The following is a 27543-nucleotide window of genomic DNA, read 5'->3' on the forward strand; positions in this document are numbered from 1 at the left end:
CCAAGCTGCTTCTTCCAGTGAGCTCTAAAGGCACTCTTTCAGAACTGAAGAGTTCCCTAGAACACAGTCCTAAAGTTTATTTCCAGATTCATCTTTATATGCTGGGTAGGATAATGGGTTGTTATTCTACTTTTTTTATCCTGTCAGAATTCTAAAATATACTCAACGATCATGTGAAATAAGATGAAAAATCTCCTTAACATTCATGATGTTTCCCATCTATTCCTATCAATTCCAGGCAAAGGACAAACTGAAACACTTAACTGTACTTAATAGGAATCTTCCTTTTGGCTCTCGCCAAACATAGATTTCATCCCTTTTTTTATTCTGAAATTTTATTCCTTAGAGACCCAGTTCCAATCATTGTTTTCCTTGTTTTCTGTGGTCCTACTATAAAGTTCATATGCTATCCTTTCATATTTCACACATATCCTTTCATACTATAAAGTTCATACTTGAGTACAAGGAAGTGTACGATGTTTATTACCACATCCTTCCACAGAGAGAGTTCTATATGACAGTTTCTTCAGTGCTGTTAGTACTCTATTTCAAGAATATTATCAGTTATATAGACTTTTCTAGGCTGTGGTATAATCTATTTATAAGATATACACAGCTGACCTGTGAACAGTATGGTGTGAACTGCTCAGGTCCACCTACACATGGCTAATTTTCAGTAGCACATATTACAGCACCATGCCATCCGCAGTAGGTTGAATCTGGATATCGCAATGGGCCGACTGTAAGTTCTATGCAGATTTTTGGCTGGGCAGAGGGTCAGTGCCTCTAACCCCTGCGTTGTCCAAGGGTCAGCTATATAGTATCTCATTACTTCTGTGAGAAAATGTTCCAAGTTCTCTGTTTTAACAACAGGTTAACATAACCTGATGAGTTTCTTGGTTTTGGTTTTTGTGTATGTATATTAGTCTTAATGTAGTTTTCAGTTAACTTTTTATATTTGAGTATAACTGAATATAAACCTTTTATTGGACCTAGCAAAGAGTCTCATTTGTTTACTTACCAATGAAAACTTTCAAATGCATTGTCTATTTTGTGTTTTTGTTCTCAAATAGTCTCATAATGAAAATTTAGATGATGTGTGCCTAGGATTATATACTGTATGATTACATATTAAATTAAAATTTATTTTAGGTCATTTTTTTTAGATCATTGTCATACACTAGTAACCCATTGAGCATAATGGTTCTGTGCTTTTAATATCAACTTCAGAAGTATATTTTAACGATTTATTTTTATTTTTGCTTTTAGATCATTTGGGGAATATTTTTCATCGTAGTTGCATTGCTGTTTATAATTTCTCTCTTCCTGTCCAAGTAAGTACAGTAGACACATTTTCTAAAGCACTAACACACATCCTATGATCTTATACATTTTCCACGCTGAATTCCATTAGTGTAGCCTATTCATCTTAAGTAGCTATTTTACTTGAAGTGTTCTATAGCATTAACTCAAAGAATGACTAAAAAGCCCCAATAATAGACAGTATTTCTTTATTCTGTATCAATTGAACAATATCTGTAAGATATTTAAGTGAGGTTTAATTTGTTATCTGTGGTTTTCTTTGACTCCATTGAGTCTGCATGCTTAAGTTATGATGATATTCTTTCTAAAGTAACTGAAAATGTGGTGCAATATATAAATTCACTCTTTATACATTTTTTTGTTATAGTTTGGATAAAGCTCTTCATTCAGCTGGAATAGATTCTGGTTTCATAATTTTTGGAGCTAACCTGAGTAATCCACTGAATATGCTTTTGCCTTTACTACAAACAGTAAGTAAAAAAATCATCCATTTTATACTCTAGCAAACATTGTCACACTCTGTCAGATTATTATGTTGACAAACCTACTAGTACTTGGAAGTATATGCTTGTGCCCTCTGCTGATTTGGCTTTTTATTTACATATAAATTCTATGTTGATATGTTGCTTTAAAAATTATTGTGTTGATGTATTACTGAACTCTCATGTTATACATAACTTGATTTGGGGATACGTGATAAGACTTAGGGGTGAACTTTTCCAAGCACTTCCCGTTTTTACTTTTTAACGAAGTCTTTTATTCCATATATAAATGTAATTTTTTTTTTTTTTTTGCGGTACATGGGCATCTCACTGTTGTGGCCTCTCCCGTTGCGGAGCACAGGCTCCGGATGCGCAGGCTCAGCGGCCATGGCTCACGGGCCCAGCCGCTCCACGGCACGTGGGATCTTCCTGGACTGGGGCATGAACCCGTGTCCCCTGCATTGGCAGGCGGACTCTCAACCACTGCGCCACCAGGGAAGCCCTAAATGTAATTTTTAGTTTAATTTGTTATAGGATTTTTCTTAGGATAATGATACTGAGCAATTTGGTAATAGTTTGGTAGTTTGGTAATTGTTTCTTGGAGGTTTTTTTTTTTTTTTTTTTGCATTATCATAGTAACCTGATCAGGGTTGATATTTTAAACATTGCCAAATATGAACAATGAATTTTCAGTTAATTTTACATGACTTCTAAAGCCCTTATTGTTTGTGTATTAAGTTTAATTTTATCTTTTTTCAGGTGTTTCCTCTTGATTATATTCTTATAACAACTATTATTATGTACTTTATTTTTACTTCAATGGCGGGGATTCGAAATATTGGCATATGGTTCTTTTGGATTAGAGTGAGTATATGTTACAATATCATTTTGATTTTTTTCATCATTTTGTGCATAATCTCCATTATTGCAAATTACCTTAGATTTATAATGTAGAAGTTGTAAATATCTTGATACCAAAAATGGAAATACTAGCTTTTTCACTTCAGGTTAACATAAAAGTGCTCTTCGTCTACAGGGACGATTTTGCCCTCCCGGATACATTTGGCAAAGTCTGGAGATGTTTTCAGTTGTTATAACTAGGAGGCGCTACTGGCATCTGTTGGTTAGAGTACAGGGATTCAGTTAAACATCTTGCATTGCACAGGGCAGCCTCCCACAGCAAAGACTTATCCAGCCGAAAACATCAGTAGTACCGAGGTGGAGAAGTCCTGGGCTAGAAGTTCTATTATTTTCCTTAGTGTTCGGCTGCATGGGAACACACTGAAGCACAACTGGACTCATGGTTGCTCAAAAGATGGCCCTTACTACTGGGAGTGAAAGATTACTGTATGTTTGGAGAAAGGGTCATTTTCCTCTTAGAGTCATCTTGATATAAATTAAGAATTTTAAAACGAGATACATCATCATACTTCCAGCTGTGGGTAAAATTCAGTTAAATAGTGGCTTGAACTAATGGAAGACTTCTTGCTGTGGAACATTTTTAAAATCTAGCATTGCTTCATTAGCTCAAAAATCAAGTCTAATATCTCTGGATTCCTCTTGGCTTCTCCCTCATGATTGTGATATGGCTGCTTCAACCCCATTTATTCTGTCCGTGTTCCGTAAGGAAAAGGTAGCTGGGAGAAGTGGTGATACCTATATCAAAAAGCAAGACTTTCCCAGAAGTCCCCAACAGACTGCTTTCCTTTTGACATTTAATGTTTTATCACTACCAGCCACTACTAGGAGTAGGGAAGCTGGGAAACGTACATTTTTACGTGATCATATCCCGTCCAATATTGGAGTCCTATTACTCTATACTGTACTACAATCTAGTAATAAAACAGGGAGGTGCTATTTTAGTTGCTAGAATAAAAGTGTGCTCTGCCGTTGAAATGAAGCCCGTCACCAGGCTCCTTCTATCTGTTACCACATGTTTTAGTTTCCCTCCTGTATGGATACATGTGAAAATAGCTGTAGTCAGATGAACATAAATTACCATAAACTGTATTATAGTTTTATAGTAGAGTATAATATGAGGATATCATATTTCATAGAAATGAGTATTTAAAACATGTGGCATGTCTATCCTTGGGGAGTAATATTATATAAAACTCAAATATATTACTAATACTTACAGTTGAAGCTCCTCTAATCTTTAGATAGAAGTAGTTCTCAGTTCCTCTTAGCTCTAGGAACTTCTAACAGATGCTATTGCATAATAAGTTTAGAAGATTTTTCTGAAACAGACCGTGTGAGTACAAATATATTCTCTAGGTCTTGAGTTTTTAAAATAAACATGAATCTAAACCTAAAAGCTTTTCAGGGAAAGCGTTGTTATTCTTTGTTATTCTTATAATTATCTGGAAAGATTAAGAATTCTTAGCATTTATTTTGGGAAAAAGAAACGGTGGATTGAACTGTGTTCATTACCCCCTAACAAAGGAGTGGGACTCAGTCCCTTCACATGAAACGTGTTGCTGGAATATCATCCCTGTGTTCTTTCGTTCCAGTTGTATAAAATCAGAAGGGGGAGAACCAGGCCCCAGGCGCTCTTATTTCTCTGCATGATACTTCTGCTTATTGTGCTTCACACTAGCTACATGATTTACAGCCTCGCCCCCCAGTATGTTATGTACGGAAGCCAAAACTACCTGATAGAGGTAAGTGCAAACTTTAAAAAGTCAGTATTTTGATATTTTAAACATAGTGAAATCTAAAATCAAATTCTCATTTGTGAAAGCTAACACAAAATATTAGCTCATCAGTTTAAACTTAATATTGCTAAAACTAGTTTTTCATTCCATTTTTCAGCATGTTTATATTTGTTTCAAACAAGTTCTTTTTAAAAATAACACTGAATTTCGTTACAGTAGTTCCTTAAATGGATCCCATGGTGCCAAGCTACTGAGCTGTGTCTCAGCACTTTGCTAAAACTCATAATATTTACTCTAAAATAATATTTTAAGTAAGTTTATTAATATGGCTCCCCAAAAAGTTTTGGTGTGCAGAAAGTTATGTCTGCTCATTGGTACCATGAATCCCAGAGGAGAGACTTTATTTTATTTGTACGTAACTATGCTTTCTCTTAACATGACAGGGATCCTCTTACCTGTTACAGTGATTCCTTGGTGTTGATCTTTCAAAAGCCAGCTGTGATTCCTAGTTGTACCTGGAGAGCTAGTTTGAATATTTTGACAGCTTAACATATTTTGACCATATCTAATTCAGCCTTTGTTTAGTTTCCTTTTCCTAAAATATCTCTTGCTCTACCTTCTAACAAGTCAAATCAAATCCATGTTTCAGGGCCCAGTTCAAGCCTTACTTTAATGGAGTTTTTCATTATTAATCCAGTCTCCCCGGGTCACTCCTTTATCCTGTACTTCTTCCTCCATTCTTTCTTTAATATGTAATTAGGAACAAACAAACAAGATCTAGTAAGCACATCAGACCTTTAATACCATCCATAATATTGCTAAGGATTGAAAAGTTAGTTCATTGAAAAATATTAAGTAACAATGCCATTGGATCAAAGATAAGGCAGGATCATAATGGAGGTAACGAATGACACAAGTTTGGGAAACAATGCTAGAAGGTCACCTTAGTCACTTTTTTCATTTCTTATACCTTTTATTCTCTTCTTGCCTTATCTCCTGCACCTGGTTCACTAGGTCATGCTTATAAAACATTCTTCTATGAATGAATGAAATAACGTCATGCTTTTGCATGGATGAATGATATTCTTTTCTTGTTCCACAGTGGAAAAATAAGTAGGCCATTTCTCTGGGCAGAAGCTCTGTTGTTCAACACAGGGCCTAATGATTGTTATAGGAAAGCCCTAATGTTAAATTTACCCTAAATCTTTTTCTTCTAGTTGCAATTTTATGTAATTTACCTTTTAGAATATTAGCTAGATGTAGTTTAATAGAAAACAGTATAAAGTTCATAAAGTGATTACTTTTTAATCGAAATATATTAATATACTATTTATATTTTAATTATATTTTCATCTTTCAGAGCAATATAACTTATGATGCCCATAAAGGCAATTCGACCCTTTCTGTGCCAAAGAGATGTGATGCAGATGCCCCTGAAGGTAAAGTAGCTTTTATCACCCATCGTAGAATTTATAGCTCTGTAAGAAAAGATGTGTCTTGCATTTTGGTGTCTTAATCATTTGATGCATTTGTTTTAATATGTGGTGACAAAGGAAATTCTAGCAAGAAGACCTTGGTGTCTTCAGTAGAATATCTTGGTAATTTACTGATTTCCATTAGGGAAAGTATCATTATAAAGTGTTTACTTTTGAAGAACAAAACGTAGTTATAATTTATCACGTGTACTAGTATAATGAGAAACATTCTAAATGTCTTTTTTCATTGTTCTTAAAAATTTCAGGAGAGTTTTGGTGGTATCTGCAATTTTTAGGACTGAGACCTAAAGTACCTATGACCTAGAACAACTTTTGAACCATCCAACTCTAGTTACTTTAGTTAATAATAATAATGTTAATGATGACAGCGATTAACTATTAAGAACATGTAATTGTGTTTCAGACACTGTGCTAAGTACTTTGTGTGTATTCTGACAAAAGCTCTGAGATCCTCTGCTCTTAACCTCTGTGAATTTTGAGACAATCTTTTTTTTTCTGTTTTCTGTGTGCTAAGATGAGGTTTTTTTCCCCTTTGAATATTATAGTATGCTTTTATTTCAGGGTAAAATAATATGTCAAATATAGTATATTTCTTGATAAATCATTCAGGGGTACCGTTATGGAAAAGATAAATTTGGAGTTTTTTACCAGGGTCAACTCTGGAATGTGGTAGAGTAACAGGAATAGGTACAGAGTCCAGGGTAGCCCAGTGGAAGAAGTACAGAGCTCTACGTGGAGAGCACTGTGCGGTGGTGGTCTTCAGAAAGCAGGGCTTCAGAAAAGGGAGGGCAGAGCTGCCTCTCAAGGTGAATGAAGAATTTACCTGGTATGTGCATCAAGGGGAGGCTGTTCTAGGCAGAGGAACAAAATTCTCAAACGTAATTCGCTTAAACTGTAGTTTTATGTTCCAGCGAATGTAAAGCACTGTTACTGTTTTGTTTTAATTCTGGAGGGGTGTGGGTTAGAGGGAGGGAGAAAGTGGGATTGCAGAGTTAGGAGTCAAGCCCCGGAAGGCCTTGGAAGAGTTCTAAGCAAGGAAGTTGAAACTGTGGTCTGCTTTGTTTTCAGTAACTTTATTATAACAGAGAGAACGGGTTGGAGAAGTTGAGAGCTGAGCGTAGAAATCGGCTGGGAGAGGCTGCCGGCAGGGGCTGTGTGCAGTCATGCAGGAGAGATGGTGAGAGCCTGGAGTAAACAGTGGTCTGGAGGGTGTGAGATGAAGAGAGAAGCAAGAGGATTTCTGCTTGCTTGGGTCTGAAGCAGTGGCAAGGCAACAGAATATTCTAGAATGGCCCTCCAGTTACTGAGTAATGGGGTAAATTCTGGTATCAGCAAGCTGAGTTAAAAATGGATACTAAGATTAGAGAAGAAATGTAAGAAATGCTTAGTTGACTTGAGATGTCTCACAGACCTTGAGGCGGAGATTTCGTGGGCACTTGGATATTTGCATAATGAACTCAGAAGGTGGAGAGAGAGGAGCGTGGAGACCAGGGCTCGGAGGAGGACGGCTACCCAGGGGCAGGCAGGTGAAGCAGGTGTGGGGAAGGGGACTGCACAGAGGCGGTGGAGGCGAAAGCTAAGTGCAGTGACTAAAAAGCGATATGAAGCTGTGACTGAGTTTATATTCTTCACAGAAATTGTTTGTGGAGATTGAGAGGGATTGGATGGAAACTAGAGCAGGCGTGCAGGGTCGGGGGGAATCTTTGTTTTTTTCTTTTTAAATGAGGAGAGACTTCAGGGAAGATGGAATGGAATTAATGGAGCAGGAAAAGTTGAAGAAAAATATCACAAAGGTTAAATGATGGGCCAGTACCATCCAGTTCTGGAGGAGATGGTATTTAGAACATCAAAGACTGAATGCTTTAGCTAGAAGGAGGGATGCCTCTTTCTCTAGAGCAAGGAAGGAAGCAACAATATGGACTCAGATAGTAATTTCTTAGGGTGAACAGGAAGTTCTGTATGATTGTCTCATTTTGCTGTGAAGTTTAAGTTCAGTCATCTGCTGAGAATTGTGTGGGCCATTGGGCACAGAACCTAAGAAAGTGGCAAAAGTTTTGATCGGTGAACAGAAGAAGGATCTGACTGAAGATAAGTTAGTGATAGATAAATATGTCAAGGACCAGAGATGGAATTATCTATCTGTATTTTTGCTGAACAAATCTGTATAGCTGGTACCATTCTCCATCATTGCCTAGGCTGTCTGGGAAGGTGGGTTGAAGGACTGAAGTAGAATGGTAAGCCAAGGACAAGCTAAGAGTGAGAGAATGAGACCTACCGCAGAGTCCAGGGTGTAAGGGAAAGAAGGGAAGCGACTAAAGCTGGGAGAAAAGAATAAATCAAGAGAGGAGATGGGGAAACAGACATGAAGAAGAAATAATAGTAAAAGGTTTCTTTTTGTTTTTTTAACATCTTTATTGGAGTATAATTGCTTTACAATTGTTTGTTAGTTTCCGCTCTACAACAAAGTGAATCAGCTGTACATATACATACATCCCCATATCTATCTCCTCCCTCTTGCGTCTCCCTCCCACCCTCCCTATCCCACCCCTCTAGGTGGTCACAAAGCACTGAGTTGATCTCCCTGTGCTATGCGGCTGCTTCCCACTAGCTATCTATTCTACATTTGGTAGTGTATATATGTCCATGCCACTCTCTCGCTTTGTCCCAGCTTACCCTTCCCCCTCCCCATGTCCTCAAGTCCATTCTCTATGTCTGCATCTTTCTTCCTGTCCTGCCCCTAGGTTCATCAGAACCATTTTTTCTTTAGATTCTATTATAGGTTTCTATTATAAATAAGTGTGACTTGATTTTCCAGCTCTACTTTTGTAATGAGTTTAGTCCCAGGTTTTTTACTTTGAAATGTACATACACATGTCACACTAGGGTTGATAGTTGAAATGCTTTGGGTTGTCATTTTTAGCTCAGTGAAAGTAGAATGAAAAATTACTGTTGAGTTGATTTTAATTTTTTTTTAAGAGGGCACTGATCTTGAAGATCTAAAATAGGTTCTGTTTCTTAAATTCTTATAGTAGTATTGAAACCTTAGCAGAAAAACATCAAAATTTCAAAATTAAGTTGCACTGGTAAAGGTGTTTAAAATGCCCTTATATTGCTGAACTGAGTGAATTTTTATGTTATAGATCAGTAAGTTTAGTTAAATCATACCCTTGGCCATAACTCTTTTATGAATCACATTCAGTATTTTTGTTTATCAGTCTAATCTAATTTATAGTGGCTTAAATCAGGGGTCCGTAGCCCCCAGGCCACGGACTGGTATCGGTTCGTAGCCTGTTAGTAACCAGGCACACATCAGGAGGTGAGCGGCAGGCAAGCAGAGCGAAGCTTCGTCTGTATTTACAGCTGCTCCCCATGGCTTGCATTACCACCTGAGCTCCGCCTCCTATCAGACCGGCGGTGGCATTAGATTCTCATAGGAGCGCGAACCCTACTGTGAACTGCACATTCGGGCGATCTAGGTCGCACGCTCCTTGTGAGAATCTAATGCCTGATGATCTGAGGTGGAGCTGAGGCGGTGATGCTAGCACTGGGGAGCGGCTGCAAATACAGATTATCATGAGCAGAGAGGTTTGACTGCACAGAGACCCTAATAAATCAACTGCTTGCAGACTCATATCAAAACCTTACCAGTGAGTGGCAAGTGACAATTAAGCTGCATCTGGTGGCAGGCTTTAAGTTGGAATCCAACACTTACTTTAGTCTGTGCCTGGCCTGCCCATTATTTTATTTACCACTTCCATCCATGCCTCTTTCCTGCACTGTGTCCTTGTCTCATTCACAGTTTTTGGTAAGCCCACAAGATAACCCTAGGCAAAATGAGTAAAAAACAAACGTCGCTGGGGAGCTTCTTTGAAAAGGGAGAAAGAAAGACCCAATGATGAGACAGAAGACTCTTAAGACTGCCAACAAAAAGAAAGTTGCATTTAAAAGAAAATACCAAGAGTCCTACTTAAGTTACCGGTTCATTGCAGCAGGTGATTCATATTCTCCAAGCCCACTTTGTATAATATGTGGTGACTGGCTATCCAACAAAGCCATGAAACTTTCAAAACTGCTTTGCCACATGGAGACCAAGCACCCTGCATTGAAAGACAAGGCTTTGGAGTTTTTCAAAAGGAAATATCATGAACATGAAGAAAAGCAATTATTGAAGGCCACCACTTCATCAAACGTGTCTGCACTGAGAGCATCCTTCTTAGTGGCTAACCGCATTGCTAAAGCTAAGAAGCCCTTTATATTGGGTGAAGATTCGATCCTGCCAGCTGCTAAGGACATTTGTCATGAACTTTTAGGAGAAGCTGCAGTTCAAAAGGTGGCACGTGTTCCTCTTTCGGCTAGCACCATAACTAGACGAATTGATGAAATAGCAGAGGCTATTGAGGCGCAATTGCCAGGATTAATGAGTCACTGTGGTACGCAGTCCAGGTTGACGAGTCTACTGCTGTTGACAACAAGGCAACAATGCTTATTTTTGTGTGATATATTTTTCAGTAGGGTGTGCATGAGAATATGTTATGGCACTTTTGTTACCAACCAACACCACAGCTGCAGAGCTCTTCAAGTCTTTGAATGATTACATATCAGGAAAACTGAATTGGTCATTTTGTATCGGTATATGCACAGACAGCGGCTGCCATGACTGGACGGCTTTCTGGTTTCGCTACTCGGGTCAAAGAGGTCGCTTCTGAATGTGAGTCCACACACTGTGTCATCCATAGAGAAGTGCTGGCTAGCCGAAAAATGTCACCTGAACTTAACGTTTTGCAGGATGTGATTAAAATTATCAACCACATTAAAGTACATGCCCTTAACTCACGTCTGTTTGTGCAGCTCTGTGAGGAGACGGACCCAGAGCACACACGTCTTCTCTTATACACAGAAGTGAGATGGCTTTCCAAAGGGAGATCACTGGCCAGAGTTCATAAGTTACAAGAGCCTCTCCAGAGATTTCTTTTAGAAAAACAGTCACCAGTGGCAGCACATTTCAGTGACACAGAATGGGTCGCAAAACTTGCTTACTTGTGTGACATATTCAACCTGCTCAACGAACTCAATATGTCACTTCAGGGGAGAACAACATCTGTGTTCAAGTCTGCAAGTAAAGTGGCTGCATTCAAAGCCAAACTGGAATTATGGGGGCGACGAGCGAACATTGGGATTTTTGACATGTTTCAAACATTAGCAGAGATTTTGAAAGACTGAGCCAGGGCCTTCTTTCTCCCAGCTGGTGCATGGTCACCTAACTCAGCTTTCAGAAGAGTTTGAGCATTACTTCCCAACCACAAAAGACCCCTGAACTGGGAAGGAATGGATCCACGACCACCCATTTGTGAATAAGCCAGGTGAACTGACTTTGTACTGGAAGAGGATCAACTGCTCGAGATCGCAAGTGACGGTGCCCTCAAAAGTGTGTTTGAGACAACTTCAGATCTCCATACACTCTGGAGTAAAGCCAGGGCGCAATATCCTGAGATCGCCACGAAAGCACTGAGAAGCCTGCCTCCATTTCCAACATCCCATCTTTGTGAAGCAGGGTTTTCTGCAGTGACAGCAACCAAAACGAGATCACAGACTAGACTGGACCTAGCTACACATGTCGGGGGTCACTGTCTCCCATCAGTCCCAGATGGGACCATCTAGTTGCAGGAAAACAAGCTCAGGGCTCCCACTGATTCTGCATTATGGTGTGTTGTATAATTATTTCATTATATATTACAATGTAATAATAATAGAAACAAAGTGCACAACAAATGTAATGCGCTTGAATCATCCCCAAACCATCCCCTCTCCCCCACTAGTCCATGGAAAAATTGTCTTCCACGAAACCGGTCCTTGGTGCCAAAAAGGTTGGGGACCACTGGTTAAAATGACCTCCTTTGAACTGCCGAATAGTTTTGTAAAACATTTTAGTTGACTTATTCTTTGAAATGTTGCTTTGCAGTACAAAAACATACCCTTTAGGTTTATGGCTTTATTTTTCCCAGTATTTTTTTGGTTCTCCAGCTAATCTCTGAATGTCAAATTTGCCTGTGCATACTTGGAAGAGGATGGTAGAAATATGACCATTGAATTTGGGGTGGCAGGGTAGATTTTTTTAAGAGAATACTTTAAATAAAAATGATGAGGGGCTCTAAGAGAACTCTTCTCCGCCAGATTCAAAATTAAGATGGCTTTGGGGACTGCTGCTCATAAAGAAAATATTAATCCTTCTAATTCATATATAAGGAGATGAAAATTATTGAGTTTTAAATGTTAAAAATTTTTTGAAATGATGGAGAAAGATGAAGGAGCAGGTTAGAACGTGAGATTTGATGCATACGGGTGGGGATGGGGTGTTAAGTGTGGTGACAGAGTCCAGTTACTGCACACTAGGAAATGTCAGCATGAAGAGGAGAAACGCAACACTATTACTTGTGACATTTTAGTGGGCACTTTGACTAGAGTAGATAATACTGTAATATAAATACCCCATAAGGTACTTGATGTCACCTTCGTTATGTACCTTTTGCAAGTAACAGAATTTTGGAGAATGATTTTTAGATTATGAAACAAAAATTATAATTTAGAGTGTTATACTTAAAATTATTTTTGAGGAAAGGTAATCTCCCTAGAAAGATGTTAAAGCAGTGATTTCTAAAAATACATATATTGACCTCTTACCATTATTAAGTGCATTTCATAGACTTGTTTTTCTTAAGTAATATTGCATTCATACATGAGGTGGTCTGGCATTTATTAAATGTTATAATGTTTGAGAGTCATCTAAAAATAGTTAAGGTTTTTTTGTGTTTAAAATGATCCCTTAAAGAATAGGGTGATTTAACAGATTTATAAAGAATGCCTATCATACTATGTTCACAAAGTTACCTTAAAACAACAGTATTACTTAATTTACCCTTACAGGTAATGCATTGTTTATCAGTTCAAAATGAGTCAGCTGAGCAAATTAGAAATCAAGTTTTAAATTTTATATGCTAATATGACAAAAGGACTTTTATTTACATTCTTAGTTTCACGTTCCTTTGCTGCTTAATCTAATAAGCATTAATACACAGACAACGTATATGTTAGTGTGAATAAAATAGTTAAAATGGACACAGAATTATGAAGAGTAACATAAATATACAGAAATATTTGAGCCCAAAGAGGAAGGTGGGTGATCAGTTTCCCTTTGTGGACAAACAGAATAGAGTACTGGGGTAGATTCTGGGAAGGAGAGAAAGCATCAGAGGAGACACATATACCACAGTCCCTGCCTTTGGAAAGCAAACAGCCTAATGGATTTGGATATGAAAATGAATAATTGTAATAGAAAAGTAAATGGCAAGCTATAATGAAGTTACAGGCAAAATACTATGGGAAGGCAAAAGGGGCTAATGGTTTTCTCTGCAGTGTAACTTTTGAACTGGGCCCCAAAGCATAAGTTAAATCCAAATGAACAAACCAAAAAAAAACTGGAGGCTATTCCAAGCAGAGAAGGAACCTGCATTAACAAGGCATAAAAACAAATCTACTTGGCATCTTACAGAAAAAATAGATTGTGGCAGGAGCATTGAATATTTGGGGAGTACAGTGAGGGATGAAGCAAGAAAATATATTTCCAAATGATCATTTTTAAAAATCTATGAACCCAAAGTCTTATTTCTGTCATCCTATTTAATTACTTTATCTTTCCTTGGAGTAAACTTGTGTTGTCTTATTTGGACATTAAAGCAACTGGAAATGCGATGATCTGTATAAATCAAACTGGATTTTTGTGAATTATTCTGGTTAAGTATATTTGTTAATATATATAGCCAGCCTTAAAAAAATCATCGAACGATCTATGGCTTTAGATTTTAGCTTTAGGATATAATTTTACTAGGACAAATGGTTAAGATGACTCAAGTTAGCTGATGATGCTAAAATAGAAACTGATGTGTTAAACTTTAAACTACATGAATTAAAAAAACTGACTTGAACTTAAAGAGCTAAAGCAGGGTTAAAATTATATATATTAAGTACAGAGGGAAAAGTAAGAATTATTTTGAATAACTAAAGATAATGTTAGAGGAAAATTAATAAAGTAAAATGTGCATTGATATCTTACTTTAGAAAGTAGTTGAACACTAAGTTCTGGAGTAAACAAGCCCATTATCAAGGAGTGGCTCAAAATACATTCTCTATAAATAAAATGTGTTTACCAAGCTGTTTTGCTTTTGTCAGTGATAAAAGCAGGTTGACTTGTTTTCTCAGAACCTCAAGTACCTATCCTTCTGCAAACTTTTATCTAAGATATTATGTCAGAGATAGAGAATCTTTTCCCCCTCATTTTCTGTATAACAAGTATAGAAATGGAAATACAGGCTACAAAGAGACACTTAAGTTGTAAACAATTTTTAAAATATAAACTAGAATGTTAAAGCAAAAAAAGGGGACTTCAATGAGGCCATCCATCTAACTGGTTTAATACCCCTTTTTTGCAGATACAGATACTAAGGCCCTAAGAGATAAGTTAAAAGTTGATAGTATGAGACTTGGGACTATACTGCAAGTGTCTGGATTACAAGTCTCTTTTTTTTCTACATTTCACATTTTTGTGTTTTGTTTGCATCATCTGCCCTTTAATTTTAAAAACAAAAGCGTGTTACTGCTTTTTTAGTATAATGGAGACAGTCATTTGAAGTCACGAGGAAATCAAAGTCACAGACGATATAAAAGAAAATCAGAGGTCAAAGAGCTTAAACCTAGGTTATGTGAGAAGGAAACATGAGTCTGGACGGTGAGAGATGAACAGAATACTAAAGCATTACAGGATCCAAGGTACCGCTGTGTGCAGAGATCATTCGTGTGGATGCTTCAGAGAGATATTTACCAACTAGCCAATCTTAAACCTTTGAGAGTGCAATTTCAGTTAGGGTAGTATGGGCTGAAGTATTAGAGAATTAAGTGAAAAGATTTAACTATGAAGAAAATTCCTTTCTGCATTTGTTTTTGGTTTGGGATTTTTACCATGCTTTCTAAACAGCCTTAAAAATCCCACATATAAGTGGCACGTGGACTGAAAGCATGAGGATATTGCTGAAAGTTGTATATGAATCTAATTCTTAGTATGATACCATACAGAAGTGCATTCAGGAGCTTGCTGTTTGGCTAATGCCTCTTGACTCTTTTTGCAAAGTGAGTATATTCTTAATTCCACAGATCTGTTTCCCTCATTCATGCAGTGAGGGAGAACATGGGGTTCTGGTTTGATTATTTTGGGTTGAGTCCTTTGTTGAACATCCAAGTACAGATCTTGAGTTGGCAGTTGAGTTGGGTCTGGAGATCTGGAGAAGTTTGTGCCGGGTTGGCTGGGGCAGGTGGGAAGGAAAGCTGTGAGGTTGGATGTGAGATCACCTAGAGGGTGAACTCAAACAGAGAAGAGGTGCGAGGGTGGAGCTCTGTGGCCGTCCCGTTGCAAGAAGGGCAACCAGCAACGGAGAACTAAGAAGGAAGATTAGGTGACGGTAGTTTCCTGTAAGCCAAGGGAAGAGTGGTCCACCATTTCAAGCAGTCAAAAGGAGAGACATATTTAAACAGATTATTACAGTAGGAAGAGGGGGTGCCACAAAAAGAGGAGCTGACCGTGAGCTATTTGCAGGTGTTTCAGACGCCAGCCAGGAGAGGGCTTTTCTTTTCTAGGGAGGAGTAAGCAAGGCTAGAAGGAACCAGCTGTAAGAGTGGGATGATCATGGGATGTTTTTCCTGAGGTCAGCCAGGAGGGCTTGCTTAGGAAGGGCTGTCTGCTGGCTCAGGCTGAGGGTAGGGCAGAAGGAGCCCCTTTGAGGGCCTGGAGAAGGAGGGAAATCTAACTAAAGGTTACTCAGGTCAAATCAACAAGCCTCTTGTTCTGATTGATCAGTGGGGACAAACAGCTTAGCAGATCTTTCATGAAGGAGAGACAGAGTATAGAGGGCTGCTGTCTGGCTTCGTCCCAGGTAAACAAGGGAGGTGTCCAAGAGCCTTCTCTGTGTCACACATTATATCCTTTTTCATACTAAGTTCTCAAAACCTGGTGTGTATTTTATACTTAAGGAACATCTTAATTCAAACACTAAATTTTCATTATCTAAATGAGAACATTTATTGGTTAAAGTGAAGTATAGTTCTACCAAAGCACTAAAGTTGTTTAATGAAAAAATATTTTACACTGCTTCAGTTTTTAGTTTAAGTTAATTAAAATTAAATACAATTAGAAATTCAGTTCCCTAGTTTCAGTCTCGGCCACGTTACCAGTGGCTGTTATATTCGACAACGCAGGTCTAGAGGCCACATGAGTGGTTGGCATCTCATAGGAAATGCAGCCTCTTACAAAGCTAAGCCCCTCCATCTCCCAAGGATGGCACCATCGTGTGAGGGCGAACCACAAGTAAAGTTAAACATATTACTTGCAGAAAATCGAAAGCAAAGTTGGCCTTAGTGTCAAGAACAGGAAGGAAGGAATCACATTCCTAAGAAATTGTAGCCGCAGACTAGCTCTTTGCAGATTTGCAGGCCAAATGCACATCGCCAGAGTGAATTTGTTTCATTGAAATTTCTGGCAGTGTGGTAGGCACATGGTGCAAGTAAATTTAATCCTCCCTAGAGGAAAGTACCATAATTCTTGGCTTCACGGAATTCCCACAGAGGAGTGCAAGTGAAGACATCGGAGTCAAATATACAAGCACACAAGGAATCAAAACAGCATGTAAGAGAGCTAGAAGAAATAGCAGACAGCAGAAAGAGACTTGCAAAGCCCTGATATTGGAATTACCAACGCGGATTATGGAACAGCTAACTGTGATGAAAGGAATAAGACCAGATCAAAATATCGGCAAGGAACAACAAAGTATTAAAAAAAGAAAGAATGAAACCCTAGCAGATTTGTAAATGAACCAAATACAATGTTTAAAAATGAAGATACAGTAATTGAAATTAAACTCAGTTTAGAAAACTGCAGATTAAAACCACAATGAGGCGTCTCCACTTACCGTTTGTTAGCTGTAAGAGGAAAGGTAGTAGATGTCATAGCACATCTCAGAGGAAAATGGGCACACGCCGTACCGGGTGAACAAAATTAACATCATCCAGGGGCAGCGTGGCCTGTGCCTCAGGATGTGACACCCTGGGAAGAACGGGGAACAAGAATCAGATCCCGAGGAAACAGGAGACAAACCCAGACTGACGACTGACAAACACGGTATAAAGGAACTGGCTGTGTGCTTCAGAACTGTCATTGTCGTCAAAGACCAGAGGCTCAGGAGCTCACAGATTCAGGGTAGTCAAGGAACAGCAGAACACAATGTAATACGTGGTCCTGGATTGGATTTTGCGCTAGAGGGTAAATGCACTGTGAAAACTACACTGGGATAAATGACATGTTAAAGAATGGACTGTAGAGCACATTTAAAAAAATAGAATCATTATTAAAATTCCTAAATTGAATAGCTGTTCTCTGGTTATGTAAGAGAACATCCAGCTATTAAAAGGTGCTCTGTTGTTAAGAGGTTAAATCACATGATATGTGGTTCAGAAAACATAAGTGTATATATTTTGAGAAAATGATAAAAGGGAGGGAAAAAGAACACATGAGAACTACTGTACACCACCAGATGGCTACTATTTTAATAACTGACAGTACCAAGTGCAGGCCACGATATGGAATTACTAAAGATAACCACTTCTAATTACCATTTTGGGGGTATTATAATTACATTATTTATATAATTATACATTATTTATATCCTTTTAAAAATTTACACTTCTATGTATTATTTTTCTTAAATTCCAAAAAATTTAAATTGATCTGCCCAGTGGTTCAACATGATAAATTTTGCCCCACAAAATGACAGAACATATTTTGAACATAAGAATTAGTAAATACAGTGTATGCTATGCTAATTCCCTAAGCAATTTAGATTAAAAAGTATACCTTCTTGTGCAAGTGAGTTGATCTTTTGTGTTTACTTTTAGTTTTGAATCTGCTACAAAATAAGTTGTCTCTCACATTTTCCTGTCATTTCTGGTATAAATTTCTAGCATCAAATATACCTTGGTTTAATTATAGGAATATTAAGCTGTGGAAAATGAGTCATTCTTTGACTAGGTTTACAGAATGTATTCCTTTTGAGGCTCTGCAAAAGGACAGTTTAAATCCACAAAGAGGGTAAATGCACTGTGAAAAATACACTGGGATAAATGGCATTTTGAAGAATGAGGCTTTAGAGGCTCTGCAAAAGGACAGTTTAAATCCACAAAGAACATAATGAAAACTCTTCAGAAATTAAACCTCTGAGGACACATAATACTTGAAAACTTGTTGAAGAATTTTTTCATATATTTAAATAACCCACCAATTTAAATGCAAAGATGGTATTCTATGTTTGGTTATGTAATCCAACTTACTTAAACAATTTAAGATATTTCTATAAATTTCTCACCTATTTTTAAAGATAGAGCAATTTTTACACTTTCTTATGTTAAGCATTTGCTCAGAAAGCTGTGAGTGAAACAGGAGGATTTTCTATTCAAAGTCACTTCTTAGGATAGTGTCAGAAACCTAGTGCCTTCTTTCTGGATTTTTTCCATACGTACTCCAACTCTAGCATCTTATCCATTCCAGGGCACTCTCTTGTTAACAATTCATAGTAGACTAAAGTCTAAACCATTCCCAAATGCTGCTCTGTAAGTTTTAAAAGCATCTTAATCCCATAAGATGTGGGGAACTGACACCAACATTGTGTTGCTAATGATCAACAGTTCTGGGCACTGACGCATTTCCCTGCCCCTGCGTTAAGTACCGCCGAGAACAAACACAAACGGTTGACAACTCCTACTGTGAAACAACTCCAATAGCTTACTTACCAAGATGAATTGCCCAAGAAGACTTGCTTCGGGATTTCTCATTTCACTGCATCCACCAACCCAAAACCTATGTCATAAACGTAGCCCAATTCTAGCCTGTTCCCCACAGTGTCTAAGACCTTGATAAAAGTGGTCCAACCCAGCCCCTTAAACCTTATAAATACCCTTTGCCTTTGCCCTCCTTGATCTCCCTCACTGCAGTTAGTCCAATAAATGTAGCTTTACTAGATCAATGAGGTTTTCTAAGTCATGTTTTGGAGACTTGACAGTTGACAATAAATAAACCTAGTTATTCTGGATAATTTAAGGGGTATTAATAATTTAATCAATAAATTCAGAATCTTAGATTTCCATTCCTATCTTCTAACCACTATCTGGTTTATCTATACCAAAATGCATGTCCTGCCAACCCCTCAAACCTCAATTCCAAGGTTGAACTCCTTTCCTTCCCTCTTCCACTTAGTTTCCACCTGTCACCCTCATCTCATAGGGTAGCAGGAGTTGTCCTCTGCCTTTTGTGTGCCCTAAGCTGTTTACTCAGAGGGAAATCTTGAAATCATGTTTGCATTTTCTTGCTCCTCCAATACTAACCAGTTTCCACTTCCCACCGAGGTTAGATAAGAAATAGCAAACAAAAAGAAACAACTTGGGTATTTACCCATCAATGAGGATACTTGAAATAACGTTACATACAATGTAATGATACAGCTTTATATGTTTTGACAGAAAAATATTCACCGTATTTTTGATGATAGATGGAAGAATGTATATATTATCTCATGCTTTATGCTTTTGTGCATAAACAGTGTAGAAGTCAGGCTGCAAGTTCACAAGGATAGTTCAGCATACTTACATCAATCAATGTGATACACCACATAAACAAAAGATGAAACTACATGAACATCTCAGTAGATGCCGGAAAAGAAATTCAACGTCCATTCATGATAAAAACTCTTACCAAAGTGGGTATAGAGGGAACATATCTCAACCTAATAAAAACCATTTATGACAAACTCACAGCCAAAATAATGCTCAACAGTGAAAAGCTGGAAGCCTTCCCACTAAAATCTGGCACAAGACCGGTATGCCCACTCTCACCTCTTCTGTTCAACATAGTATTGGAAATCCTAGCCACAGCAATCAGACAAGAAAAAGAAATAAAAGTTATCCACATTGGTAGGTAAGAGGTAAAGTTGTCATTATATGCAGATGACGCGATACTATATTTAGAAAACCTAGAGACTCCACACAAAAACAACTAGAACTGACAAATGAATTTAGCAAGGTAGCAGGATACAATATTAACATACAGAAATAGGTTGCATTTCTTTACACTAACAATGAAATATCAGAAAGGGAATGTAAAAAAACAATACCTTAAAAATCACATCCAAAAAAATAAAATACTTAGGAAGACCTGACCAAGGAGGTGAAAGACTTATGTGCTGAAAACCATAAAACATTAATAAAGGAAACTGAAGATGATTCAAAGAAATGGAAAAATACCCCATGCTCTTCGATTGGCAGAATTAATAATGTTAAAATGGGCATACTACCCAAAGAAATCTACAGATTTAATGCAATCCCTATCAAATTACCCATGACATTTTTCACATAACTAAAACAAATAATCCTAAAATTTACATGGAACCATAAAAGACCCAGAATTGCCAAAGCAATCCTGAAGAGAAAGAACAAAGCAGGAGGTGTAACCCTCCCAGACTTCAGACAGTACTACAAAGTTACAATAATCAAAATGGCGTGGTATTGGCACAAAAACAGAATAGAGATCAATGGAGCAGAATAGAGAGCCCAGAAATAAACCCACCACACCTACAATCAGTTAATCTTCATCAGGAACATAGAGTGGAGAAAAGACGGTCTGTTCAGCAAGTGGTGTTGGGAAAGCTGGACAGCTGCATGTAAATCAGTGAAGTTAGAACATTCCCTCACATCACACAAAAACTCAAAATGGCTTAAACACTTGAACGAAAGACGTGACACCATATAACTCCTAAAAGAGATCATAGGCAAAACATCCTCTGGCATAAATTGTACCAGTGTTTTCTTAGGTCAGTCTCCTAAGGCAGTAGAAGTAAAAATAAACAAATGGGGCCTAATCAAACTTACAAGCTTTTGCTCAGCAAAGGAAACTGTAGACAAAACGAAAAGACAGCCTACAGAATGGGAGAAAATATTTGCAAATGATGCGACCAACAAGGGATTATTTTCCAACATATACAAACAGCTCATACAATTCAACAACAACAAAAAACAACCCAATTGAAAAATGGGCAGAAGACCTTAACAGACATTTCTCCAAAGAAGACATACAGACCATAAAAAGATGCTCAATGTTGCTAATTACTAGAGAAATGCAAGTCAAAACTACAAGGAAGTTCCACCTCACACAGGTCAGAATGACCATCATTAAAAAGTCTACGAATAACAAATGTTGGAGGGCATGTGGAGGAAAGGGAACCCTCCTACACTGTTGGTGGAAATGTAAACTGGTACAGCCACTATGGAGAACAGTATGGAGGTTCCTCAGAAAACTAAAAATAGAATTACCATATGATCTAGCAATCCCACTCCTGGGCATATATTCAGATAAAACTATAATTTAGAAAGATACATGCACCCCTATGTTCATAGCAGCACTGTACAATAGCCAAGACATGGGAACAATCTAAATGTCCATCGACAGATGAATGGATAAAGATATGGTACATATATACAATGGAATACTACTCAGCCATAAAGGAGAATGAAATAATGCCATTTGCACCAGCATGGATGGACCTAGAGATTATCACGCTATGTGAAGATAAGTCAGAAATAGCAAGACAAATACCATATGATATCACTTACATGTGGAATCTAAAATATGACACAAGTGAACTTATCTATGAAACAGAAACAGACTCACAGACTAGAGAACAGACCTGTGGTTGCCAAGGGGAGGGGGATGGGGGAGGGATGGAGTGGGAGTTTGGGATGAGCAGATGTAAACTATTAGACACAGGATGGCTAAACAACAAGGTCCTACTGTACAGCACAGGGAACTACATTCAATATCCTGTGATAAACCATAATGGAAAAGAATGTAAGAAAAGAATGTTTATATATGCATAACTGAATTACTTTGCTGTACAGCAGTAATTAACACAACTTTGTAAATCAACTCTACTTCAATAAGAAAAAAATGTGTGGGGCTTCCCTGGTGGTGCAGTGGTTGAGAGTCCGCCTGCCAATGCAGGGGACACGGGTTCGTTCCCCGGTCCGGGAAGATCCCACATGCCGCCGAGCGGCTAGGCTCGTGAGCCATGGCCGCTGAGCCTGTGCGTCCGGAGCCTGTGCTCCGCAACGGGAGAGGCCACAACAGTGAGAGGCCCGCGTACAGCAAAAAGAAAAAAAAAAAAAAAATGTGTGTGTGTGTGTGTGTATATATATATATATATATATATATATATATATATATATAAAATATACATATGTATATAATATATATATAATATATATTTAAAAAGTCGGGCTGTATCTCCAGGAAACAAGATGTGGAATAAGGAAATAAATATTCATTGTTTTTTGTTGTTGATAAATAGCTTTTATTCTGTAACTAAAGAAAAAGCACCGTTAAGCCTTTTAAAGGATGAAAACAGTGAGAGACCAGATAGTGGCATGCGTCTGCCCAGTAGCTATTGATTATAGAGAAGACTTTTTTCCTTCCAGTTTGTTGAAAGGTAGCAGTGGGGGGAGGGTAGTTACTGAGACTTTGAAAAAATGTATTTCCTTTTTTTTTTCTTTCGGCCATGCCGCATGGCTTTGTGGGATCTTAGTTCCCCAACCAGGGAGTGAACCCACACTCTCAGCAGCGAAAGCGCGGCGTCCTAACCACTAGACCGCCAAGGAATTCCCTGAGAAAATGTAATTCTCGAATTCTTGGTAACATCTTTTTCCCAGAATATGAAATATTTCTTTCTACTTGAACTTCTGAGTTTCCAGGAGATTTTATAAGTCAAGGTAACTAAGCAGTAGTGCTCAAGTACTTACATAATCACTAACAATGGATTCAGGTGATTTTTTTTTTTTACCTACCAATACTTTCGCCTGTAAGCAAAATTAAAAAATAAAAATAAAAAAAAATTTTTTTAATTGAAAAATGTATTTTGCAGGAGAGACTACTGTTTAAAACTAGTTTTATTAAAGGCTACTCCACTAGTTTACATTTGATGTTTGGTATACAGTTATAAATAAAAAGCTCATTTTAAGGAAAGCCAATTTTAAGAGGCTGAAAATGAAGCTGGTCAAGGGATTTCATTAGAAACTTAGCTGTATGGCCTGAGGTTAAAAAGGAACACTGATGCTTTGTGATGACAGTATTTGTTAATGTCTCCTGTGGTGCTGTGTGCCCAAGTGGGTGGTCCATAAATGTAATTTGAAATGAAAATGGTACCAGACTTTTTCTGTGTGGATTTAAAAGACAGGTTTGAATATGGACTTCAAATTTAATACTTCCTACCCCATGTTAAGTGAAGCTAATTAATTTTAGCTTTCTGGAATTTTGTAGCAAGAAGATCCACTTCAGGAGAATATATGTAATCCTTTCCCTCAGACTCAAGCACATGGGGCCTTTAAAAAAAACACTATATGGTCTTTTTGTCTTATAGTCTGTAAATTTGGAGGTGGGGATGGGAAAGTTAAGGACAGTTAGATTTAGTCTAAAGATGAGGAGAAGTCAGGTCACCTAGAATTGTGATAATTTTGATAGCCTTATTTAGAAAGTTATCCTGTTTATTTGAGGGATACAACAATAATAACAGCCTTTGCAATTTGAACACCTTTGGAAGATATTGACATAATCATTTTTTCTAATACTGAGAATCAAAGCCTGTGTGTCTTGAAATTCTAAAATAAATTTATAAACGTCTTAATTTCCAGGATTCCATATGATCATTTAGTTTTTCTTATCTATTCTTCCTTGCTTTTTCATGTAATAAATGTTTATATTGATATCTAGTATGTGCCAGGCACTCTTCCAGGTACTACACTAGTGACACAACAGTGAACAAACCTCAAATATTCCTGTCCCCATGGAGCTTACTTAGTAGAAGGAGACAAATAAGTATGTCAGGCGGTAAGCATTATGGAGAAAAATAAAGTGCCAAGGGAAAAGCCCTGCAGACCAAGGTGACAGCAGGTGCAGAGTGGGCTGGGGGAGGGGGACTGGAAGTGGAAGAGGAAGGGCACGTCATCAAGGTTAAGGACTTCAGGTTTTATGCTCAGATGCAAAGTCTAGAAGGTTGCGAGCAGATGACTTGATGTGATATGTAGACCAGGGCCTGGCAACCTTTTTCTCTAAAGGACTGGATAGTCAGTATTTTAGGCTCCGTGAGACCTACAGTAGGGTCCACACTGCTCAGCTCTGCCTCTGCAGCACAGAAGCTGCAGTACACGGTACGTTACAGATGCCGTGGCCGTGTTCCAGCAAAACTTACAAAAACAAGGAACGGTCTAAATGTATCCTTTTGGGGTAAAGTTTACCAGCCCCTGAGATAGACCATAATAAACCAAGGGCAAAGGCAAGTTGAGAGAACTTTTGCAGGAATCCAAGGCAGAGCTTATGGTGGTGGTGGAAATGGCAGGAAGTGGTCAGATTCTGGATAGATTTTGAAGGTAGAGCCAGTGGGATTTGCTGAGGAGTCGAGTATAGCATATGAGAAAGGGGTTATGTGTGTGTTTTTAGAGTTTTAATTAGAAAACAGTGCTTAATATTTCATATTCTATATTTGATAATATCTAGAATAATTGTCTTTTAAAATATATTTGCAACTTTCAAGGCTGTCCTTTTTTTTCCTTTGAACCTGTTTGACTTTGTTCTTGGTATTCCATCATAAACTGAGAACTAATAAGAAACCTAATAACTTCTCAGTCTACCGTTGTTTACCGCACATTTTTTCATTAGGTTTCCCTTATGGCTGAAAGCACGTGTGTATTTGTGGTGTGGTGTGCAGGGTCAAGGGAGAAAGCGAAATTAAGATGTTAGCATTTTAGCTTAATCTATTTGTAGTCCTAAGTGAGACTTACCAACCATATGAAAATAATATACAGAGCCTTCTTATTTTGGTAATGTGCTTTTATAAAAATGTTTAAAATGAATAATTATTGGGGAAGTACAAACTATTAGATAAGGACTTGGACCGTATGTCCTGACTTCACTATTTCTTTTACTACCATCATTCTTCAATGATGGCACAGTTATCTTCTCTCACTTTCTCTTCAGCTAATCAGTTGCTAAGGGATGCAGAGTCTGTTGCCATAGTGACCCTCACGTCTCACCTAAATGACATGTCAGATGAATTGCTGAGCCTTTTATTTAACTAGTGGTCCACTCTGATCCACACTACACAGTGCTGTTAGCCTAATTGTTCTGAAGCAGTGGTTATCGAAGTTTCGTGTGCATCAGAATCACTTGGAACGCTTGCGAAATACATCGCAAAATTTTTGATTCAGTGGATCTGAGGAGGGGCCCTAGAATTTTCTGACGGTTTTGGTCTGCAAACCACACTGTGGAAACCGCTGTTCTCAAGTCCTCTGACAATGGCATTCCTCCACCAGGAACCTTAAGTGCTGCCCTGTACCATCTGATAACTTCAGCCGAGGACTGAAGGATTCCACCCTCTAACCCGTCCTGCATGTTTCCAGCCTTTTTTCATACACTTCCTGAACGTGGCCATCTTTTCCGTCTTTGCTTTTCAACTGTTTGTTCTTGGAATGTCACAGCCAATTTCTACCCATCTCCTCCCATCTTTGTCAGTCAGAATCCTGGCCATTTTACAAGGCTTCTTTCAAACCTGACTTTCTTTTTTGAATCTCCAAACATGTGTGCCGTTTCTCTTTTTTTCATTTGAATCCCCATAGCATTTATACTTCTGATGACATGACCTTACTCTGTCTTAATCTATCTTCATCTATGTATCTTATTTCTGTCCTACCCTTTTATAGGAACGTGTAAGCTCCTTGAGGATAAGAAAACATATAGATATATATGAGTATATTTTTCTGCCTTGTTCAACCAGCATTTGTAGAATTGAACCACCTTTAAAATTTGTTCCTTTTTTTCTTTCTCTTGTTAAAAAATGTTCTTAAAGTAACATAAGATTGATATCTACCTAGTGTCTTGTCGCTTCCTGCTCACTTTATCTGTTGGAGGAAACCCATCATATTTACTTCCTTCTAAGTACATACTGACCCCTTTTCTTTGGATTAATTGCTTTCTAATTGTGCTGTTCAGCTCTAATGTTATAATTTCTGTTCATTGGACTTCTGATGCATTAGAAACCATATCTTCTTTCTTGATTTCCTTCCCAAAGCTCTTAGTTTACCTAGAGTTAAAGAAAAGAAATGCTCTGCGTAAAATGTATATCTGAAAAGTATTATATCCTCCCAATTGATAGAATTGATGGGTTTGTGCTTAGAATTCTACGGAAGGCTTCATTTCTTTTAGAACTTTAAAGGCATTACACCATCTGTGTTTCATTTTTGACTGGTGAGAAATCCAGCGCCAGTCTATTTCTTCTCTTGAAGTTAACTTGATAGTTTCTGTTTTCCCCATGTTCCCCTTGGGGAGCTCTTGTTCACTAGTTGCTGGATATCTTCAGTTCGTCATCTGTCTCCTCTCATATCTGGTATTTTCAGCCTACCATTTTGCTCTAGATTCTTGGATATGTATTCAGCTTTATCTTCAAATTATACCCTGAATTCTTTATTTCATGTAACAGATTTGTACTTTCCTTGAGGTACTTTATGTGTCTCATTTTTCTTTTTCAAGCATCTTTGTTTTATGGATGTAATATCCTCGTCAGTATGTGAAGATACTAAACATTTTTCTTAATCGTTTCCTTGTTTCCTTTAAGTAAATTACATTTCAGTTCATCGTGGAGCATTTCTGTTTATCTTGTTCTTTCCCCTCATGCTGATCGTTTTCTGTATATATCTGATGATTCATTCATATTTATGCTAGTTTGTATTTAAGTATCAGGAACCTGGGAACCCTCATCACTGGGGACTTTATGACTGGGGTTTCTTGATCTTTAAGTTATATTTTAAAGTAAATGAGAAGGAAACCAGCTGTTTTACTGGAGACCTTTTAAATGTGGCGTTCCATCATCCAGAATATTGCTGAGGTCTCCCATCACTGGGTGGCCTTCCTCCCATTCTCTTTGCTGTTAAAAGTTTGCTCCTGGGGCTCCCCTGGTGGCGCAGTGGTTGAGAATCTGCCTGCCAATGCAGGGGACACGGGTTCGAGCCCTAGTCTGGGAGGATCCCACATGCCGCGGAGCAACTAAGCCCGTGTGCCACAACTAGTGAGCCTGCGTGTCTGGAGCGTGTGCTCCGCAACAAGAGAGGCCGCGATGGTGAGAGGCCTGCGCACCACGGTGAAGAGTGGCCCCCGCTCGCCACAACTAGAGAAAGCCCTCGCACAGAAACGAAGACGCAACACACCAAAAATAAATAAATTTAAAAAAAAAAAAGTTTGCTCCTGGCTTTATTCCTGCTCCGTAAATTTAATGAGGTCCTGGGAAACAGGACAGGAAACAAATGACTGTGCTCAGTCTACTCTCTTGAACCAGAAGGCTTTGTGTTCAACAAGTTAAAGTAGTCCTTCATGGTTAAGTACTGTGAACTTACAATCTTTCACTT

The 27543-nt window shown here is 38.1% G+C and overlaps 1 protein-coding gene across 3 annotated transcripts in view; it reads left to right on the top strand.

Annotated features, from left to right (window-relative positions):
- The window catches only part of LMBRD1 (LMBR1 domain containing 1), a 122136-nt gene that overhangs the window by 82259 nt on the left and 12334 nt on the right, over positions 1-27543 (top strand). For all 3 annotated transcript variants that reach the window (XM_033428719.2, XM_033428718.2, XM_004270130.4), the window contains exons 10-14: positions 1270-1334; positions 1691-1793; positions 2565-2669; positions 4319-4468; positions 5823-5901. In XM_033428719.2, coding sequence (XP_033284610.1) covers positions 1270-1334; positions 1691-1793; positions 2565-2669; positions 4319-4468; positions 5823-5901 — 502 coding nt within the window. The remainder of the gene's footprint in view (positions 1-1269; positions 1335-1690; positions 1794-2564; positions 2670-4318; positions 4469-5822; positions 5902-27543) is intronic.

The sequence above is a fragment of the Orcinus orca genome, chromosome 12 (genome assembly GCF_937001465.1).
Source record: "Orcinus orca chromosome 12, mOrcOrc1.1, whole genome shotgun sequence".
NCBI lineage: Eukaryota > Metazoa > Chordata > Mammalia > Artiodactyla > Delphinidae > Orcinus > Orcinus orca.